The sequence below is a fragment of the Neolamprologus multifasciatus genome, chromosome 13, assembly GCF_963576455.1.
Source record: "Neolamprologus multifasciatus chromosome 13, fNeoMul1.2, whole genome shotgun sequence".
NCBI lineage: Eukaryota > Metazoa > Chordata > Actinopteri > Cichliformes > Cichlidae > Neolamprologus > Neolamprologus multifasciatus.
This window is the reverse complement of record NC_140451.1, coordinates 13,790,344-13,797,396: the sequence shown is the minus strand read 5'-3', so window position 1 is coordinate 13,797,396 and position 7,053 is coordinate 13,790,344. Positions and strand designations below refer to the sequence as shown.

General features: G+C 39.4%; 1 protein-coding gene across 1 annotated transcript; it reads left to right on the top strand.

Moving 5' to 3' along the window:
• The first annotated feature begins 129 nt into the window (after positions 1-129).
• mrps6 (mitochondrial ribosomal protein S6) lies at positions 130-5,936 on the top strand. The gene is made up of 2 exons (XM_085181983.1): positions 130-602; positions 5,814-5,936. The coding sequence occupies exon 1, from the start codon at positions 264-266 to the stop codon at positions 594-596; it is 333 nt and encodes a 110-aa protein (XP_085038109.1). The 5' UTR covers positions 130-263; the 3' UTR covers positions 597-602; positions 5,814-5,936.
• Positions 5,937-7,053: the final 1,117 nt, after the last annotated feature.

Below are 7,053 nucleotides of genomic sequence, written 5' to 3'. Positions count from 1 at the left end.
GATATGCTAAATAAGGTGCGAATTTTTATTATTGAAATACACCTATTTATAGATTTAACGCCACATTTAAAAAAAATAAACGACTTTTTTTTATATTTAGTAAGCTTTGTTGCCCACGAAGGCGCACGCTTTATGCGTCATCACTAAAGCCCTTTCGTGCCCCTCGTGTCATAACATGTCGCCTTTCAACTGAGCAGTGTGGCAATGACAGCCCAGTTCTAGCTGAATTAAACGTGTGAGTCGGGTATTACTTCGCTGCAGCCATGCCTCGGTACGAGCTGGCCCTGATCCTGAAACAAATGCAGCGGCCGGAGACGGCGGCAGCTCTGCGAAGGACGGTGGAGATCTTAATGGAGCGGGGCGCCTTGGTGAGAGACCTGGAGAACTTGGGAGAAAGACAGCTGCCCTACAGAATGACCAAACACAACCAGAGGCACAGCCGAGGGACTTACTTTCTGGTGGATTTTTACGCAGCTCCCAGCATGCTCTCTAGCGTACTGGATCACCTGCACCGTGATGTGGACGTTGTGAGGCCCACTGTGCTGAAGAAAGACGCCCAGGTCCCCAACAGTAACTGCTGCGGACCCCAGAAGTGATTAAATGTAAGGCTTAATTAATGGCGGAGGTGTTTAAAATCACTGGTGCTCAGAGTGAAACACAGTGCTGTTTTATCACCACATCTGTCTGTTACATGCGTGTATTTTTGGGCTGTAGTAAAATATGAAATACTCTGCTTTATTGGCCACTTAACTCCAAACAGAAGCACAGTTGAGCAGTTAATGTAGAGCCCCAATCGATGTCTAGAGTCAGAAAAATGTTAAATCTGAAGAAAATCAACCATTACAGTTAGATTATTGCATTTGTGAGTTCGCCATTATTGTTCATGTACAGCCCAAGAAGGAGGACAAAGAGAAGGTTAGTTTTTACAGTAGTGAAAACTTATCAGTGGTTTCTTGAAGAAAATCGCTTACACACACACACACACAGAGCATGCATGTAATAAAGTGTTTTAGCACTGATGATTAATTCGACCTTTAAATAGCTCAGACAGAAAGGAATACTGCTGTGTATTTGAGGGGAAAAGTCACTTCTGTGATCCATGGATATCAGGGAACAAGCAACCGAATACAACCTCTAGTAACTGATTTAAAGCATTTTAAACACATAAGAAAAGAAAAAAGAAAAAAACGGACAATATGTCTGTGAAGGTTCTCAGTAATCTGTCTGGACTTCTTTAAGTTTTCTTGAAGATGTTTCACCCTTCATCTGAGAAGCTTCTTCAGTTCTAAGCGCAATTGGTGGAGAGTCTCGGATTTTAAGCCCTATGGGAGTGTCCCCAAGAGTGTCATGGACCCCCTAATGATCCTCTACCTAATCGCATGAGCAAAGGTGTGAAAATGGGTGTAGGTCACAATCAGCCAAGGCTTCACCCTATCATGTTATTTTCTGAGGTCAACAGGCCCAGGATGTGAGTGGGCTTTAAGGCGTCTGGGAAGGGATCTCAAAACTGGATGGCAGACAGTTGGTGTTGTAAGCCACGGGCTCTGTTCAAAGAGGGTCGTTCACAGTGGACATTAGGGGATCCATGTCACTCTTAGGGGGACACTCCCATAGGACTTGAATATGGGACTCTCCACCATTTGACATTAGAAGTGAAGAAGCTTCTTGAATGAGAGGTGAAACTTTTCAAGCAACTTTAAGAAGTCCAGACGCTGTTCTGTACAAGCTCCTTAGACTACGATAACCTGGATGACTGAGAACCTTCACAGACATACCAACCTCAAAACTGGATTATAGATGGCAGACAGTTAGTTTTGTAAGCCCTGCTCATGTTCACAGTGGACATAGATGGCTTCTTTCACTCCTCTTTCAAACCATCTGTCTTCTCTGTCCAAAGCATTTCTCGCTGCACTGTACAGCATACACCACGTTGTTAAGTTTCTGTTTGGTAGTTTTGTCTTTGAGATGAACCAGTTTTTGTCTGAGTGCGTGGCTGGGTCTGAAGTGCACTGGGATCTCGTGCTTGGAGAAGACTCCTGAGTTTCTCTGATAAACCTGCTACATAAGGGATGACAGTATTGTTCCGTTTGTCCTTCTGATTCTCCCTAGTTGGTGTCTGACCTTCTTTTCTGTGCATCATTGCTGCACAGGGACAATAATTAGAAAAAACAAACTCCCCCATGTGGTTACAACAGATGGTTAAGTCCATTTGGTTGTAAACTCCACCCTCAGCCTCCTCGCTTGCTCATACCAGAAGGGAATATGATATAGTGTGATAATGTATTAAAACAAATTAACCAAATTCATTAAACCAGTTGTTTGCTTTATAGCTTTAGTGACTGCAAACTAACTTATTGTGAAAACGAGGCAGGAGTGTAAAAATGTGAATGAATATTACAAAAGTATTTCAGTTGTGTGTTTGTGGACATGACCCTCACACATGAAGTAGCCAAACACAAAGATAATCCTCTAAATAAATGATCAGTTCATTAGTCACCATCCCTGTAATATGTGAGTGTATTACTTTACTACAAGTTCATGCATTCGGTTCATATAAGATTAGTTTTCACAAACACAGTGTCTGTATTTATTTCGTTTGCTTGCTGATTTGTAAGGGAGGATCATTTTGCATGTCTGCAACAACCGCAGATCCACATGAGATCCTCCAGACAAACATAGATGTGTGTTAAGCTCTAATAAGAGGTCCTGCCCTGAGTTTGTGCTGTCCTCCTCATCTACCCCCTACACCTACAGACACAGCCCTGTCATCTCTCGCCTTGCCTGCAGGTGTCATTGTTGAAGCAATTTAATCAGGATTTAAATGATTGATTCTTTCCAGAAAACCATTAAAGTAAAAATATTGAGCTCCCTCGTGCCTCTTGAAAACAGATAAGCACCCCCCTTCTCCTCCCTCCATCTGTTTGTCTGAAATGGATTTAACTAGACATGTACGCATACACAATGATATTATAATAGCTTCACTACATATATTCCAACAGAAATATGGGTGATAGGACAATAATGCCTGATAATTACAGTTGACTGATAAATCTTTCAGCCTCTACTAATAAGTGTCTGTATTCTTTCGCCATGAAGTGATTAATTAAACTAATAGTTAAAATGCTATAATCAACAGGAACTGGGAGTAGGGGATTTTACTGTTAAGTCTGAACTGACCTTTTAATACAGTCGTTGTGGTGCTCTAATATAACCACAATACTATGCATCAGTATTTGTGTTGATCAACAGTGGTGGTTGCTAGGGCTGTGCGATATGACCAAAATCTCATATCCCGATATAAGAATTCTATTGTCCGATAACTATATAAATCACAAAAATGTAACATTTTCTGTAAATTCTGTGAATCTCGGGCAGCTCGACTTGCGTGAAGTGTTTCCAGCTGCGTGTCCTTTACCCGGAGTCGAGTGTTTTAACCGATGCATGAAACTATACATTTTTAGACATAAGTTGTAACGGCCCCCTTTTTCTTTGTATTTATTACACAGCGTGCTGCGGGTTGCCTGTTCTAACGTTTGAGTCTAAGGCTTATTTTTTAGCACCTGGCGGCTCTTTTTTACTTCTCATCCTTAAATAATTGCTCTTTCACGTGATTCAATTTATTTTGAAAAGTCTCTACAGGATCTTGAGCTTTATTGTGAAAGGTTTATGTGGAACATAAACAAGCGGACACGCGATGTTGTTACCGTCGCTGTTGCTAGCGGCAAGAGGCGCTTGTCCGTCAGTAGTGTGATTATATTACATTTAAGAGAAAGAGAGAACTTTAAGAAATTAATATAGCCACTACAGTGACCATCAGAACGATGAAAAAATATTGCCGTAAACAGTTTATTTTGCGACACCACAAAACAAACCATAGCGTAAAATGAACATAGATGTTTTTATATCGTCATCCGATATATATCGTTATATCGAACAGTCCTAGTGGTTGCTTATCAGAGGCCGGTGTTGTTTTATTTCAGAATGCTTTTGTTTAAACTGTAGAGAACAAAAGACACTATTGTTTGCGTTCTCTGATACATTTAGGAGGAAATAAGTACACTTCCTGTGCTGATTAGCTCGTCATTAAAGGTGAGCACTTCCCTTCAGTTAACAGAGGTGGAAAATTGCTCCTGTCACAACACTTTAATATTGACTAGGGCTGTAACTTGGATAATTCCATTAAAAAACTTCCCCAGGAGAAATTATTTTCTCCGATGTTTTATTTAATCCATGTAAGAAGAGGTGTTTCTCCCACATTTGTGATTTTAAAAACAGACCTGCATTAGAAACATATCTAGGATCACATGTGCGAATAAAAAGAATGACAATTAAAAATATCTTTTAAAATAAGACAGAAAGTTATGCCACGGGGCGGAGCTGTTGCAGAGATGGTGCGATCAGGTGGCGTGAACGAAAACATGTTTCAAGCGTTCAAAACAGCAGTGCTTGTTCCTGTAATCACCACAAAGGCCTTTACTGGGAAAAACTGTCCTTCATCAAAACCGTTGATCAACAAGTGCAAACAGGAAGAAAAGTGAACTTTCTAGCTGCTCCCACCCACTACAGTTTGCATAACACAGCAACACATCTACAATAAAGCTATAGAAATTACAATAAAATTATATTTATGCAACTGAACTTTTAACTTAGTCTCATACAATGTTTAAATAAGACAGCCTAATGGAGGTTGACGACAGCCATCCTTTCTGTCACACTGATGCCAACAGTAAGCAGGGGTGAGTCTAAAGGGGGGGCATGGGGTGTACTACACCCTATTTATTTCAAGGCTTTAGTAACATTATTTTGCAGATTGCAATTATTTAAAGTCTACTAATTACATTCTGTTAATGTTTTAAAATATAAAGCACTTTTATTGGGCCAATAAAACTTGAACCAATTACCCAGTGCTGTTCGGCTGGCCCCTGAATTATTCTAACATTAGTAATTAACATTAATTATTTACATCCACGATATCAGAACATCTGTGTTCTGCAGCAGGAAACGTCGCATCAAATAACAGGCCAAACCTCAGTTCAGAGAATCCCGATTAGCTTGCTTTTCTTCATTGCAGCCATCACATGCTTTTTTACAGACACACACTCACTGTTACACTACCACACTTAAACACACACACCAAATCTACCTCATCCAGGAGATGCAATACTGTCAGAACACCTTCCAAGAAGATACATAAGTGGATAAGTGAAAGAAAATGGTTGGATAGATGGACGAATTACTGCATTTGTTAATATTGTTTTGATTTTAACATTGTTAAAAGAAGTTTAAAATCTGACTTTAATGTGGCACGCAAATACACTTAAAAAGGTTTTGTTCTTTTGACAAATATTGCATGCTGCTCAACTGTGAAAAGACTCGCCTTTTTTCTCTTCTGAATATTTCTGATAGCTCAAGACTAAAGTATTTCTTAGTATTTCTCAATGAAATACTACTGATGTTAAACGAACTGACTTGTTGATTGAGAAACGGACAATAGAACAGAAATCTCATGGAAAAAAACCTTCACCGCAGGCTCACATGAGTGAACTTGAAATGCACTAACAGAAGCCACAGGAATAGAAATCTATACAAGATCACATGTAACTTATAAAGAATTCCATCAGCAGCTTTTATTGATCAGTGACAATATTTCTGAACATGTCTACACGCAGTAGACAAACACAAAGTCAGTCATCGATATTGTTAGTATGCTCAGTATTCTCTCACTGCACATTTTTAAGTGTGTTATCTTAGGTTCATGCTGACTCTGCTGTAACGTTTAGCCCTACATAATGTTTGTTCTCTGTCTTTCGCAGGTTCCAACAGATCACATGCAGAAGATGAATCATGTGACACTTCCTTCTTTCACCTATTTCATTAGCTGCATGCATCGACTTGGATGTAATATCATATGTGATAATAAAATACTTTTTTCTGTCCATTTTGCACTTTTCCTTTTTTGTCAAGCATTTGAGACACTGCTTCACATGATGGTTAGTCATGTGATGGAAGTTTCAGTTCTTTTATTGTAGGTGTGGTTTATGCAGGTTTTTTTTTAAGCCATTAAAACTTGATCAACTGTCTCTGGGGAAAAAGCCGCTTGTTGTTGCTTCTGGTTTCTCTCTGGACTTTCTTGGTTCCTTGTTGAGCAGTATTTGTTGCCTAAATCTCAATTAAAGTATAAGTACACAATCATGGTATTTATTTTGTGTAAGACAACATTGAATTAACCAGGTTATTAACAAAACAGCCAGCCAACTTAACTGATGTCTTTATGTATATACAGTGGATGCAAAAGTTTGGGCAACCTTGTTAATGGTCATTATTTTCCTGTATAAATCGTTGGTTGTTGCAATAAAAGAAAATGTCAGTTAAATATATCATATAGGAGACACACAGTGATATTTGAGAAGTGAAATGAAGTTTATGGGACTTACAGAAAGTGTGCAATAATTGTTTAAACAAAATCAGGCAGGTACATAAATTTGGGCACCACAAAAAAAGAAATGAAATCAATATTTAGTAGATCCGCCTTTTGCAGAAATTACAACCTCTAAACGCTTCCTGTAGGTTCCAATGAGAGTCTGGATTGTGGTAGAAGGTATTTTGGACCATTCTTCTTTACAAAACATTGCTAGTTAATTCAGGTTTGATTGCTTTCGAACATGGACAGCTCTTTTTAACTCACACCACAGATTTTCAATAATATTCAGGTCTGGGGACTGAAGTGGCCATTCTAGAACATTGTACTTGTTCCTCTGCATGAATGCCTTAGTGGGTTTTTGAGAAGTGTTTCGGGTCGTTGTCCTGTTGAAAGATCCAGACCCGCGCAGCTTCAGCTTTGTCACTAATTCCTGGACATTGGTCTCCAGAATCTGCTGATATTGAGTGGAATCCATGTGTCCCTCAACTCTGACAAGATTCCCAGTCTCTGAACTGGCCAGAAAGACAGCTTTCTGTATCCTTCCCCTGAACCATGATGGTGAACAATCTTTGTCTTCAGGTCATTTGAGAGTTGTTTTGAGACCCCCGTGATGCTACTCTTCAGATAAAATT

Excerpts from the sequence above, each read along its gene's own strand:
- mrps6 (XM_085181983.1), top strand. The coding sequence starts at position 264 with ATGCCTCGGTACGAGCTGGCCCTGATCCTGAAACAAATGCAGCGGCCG.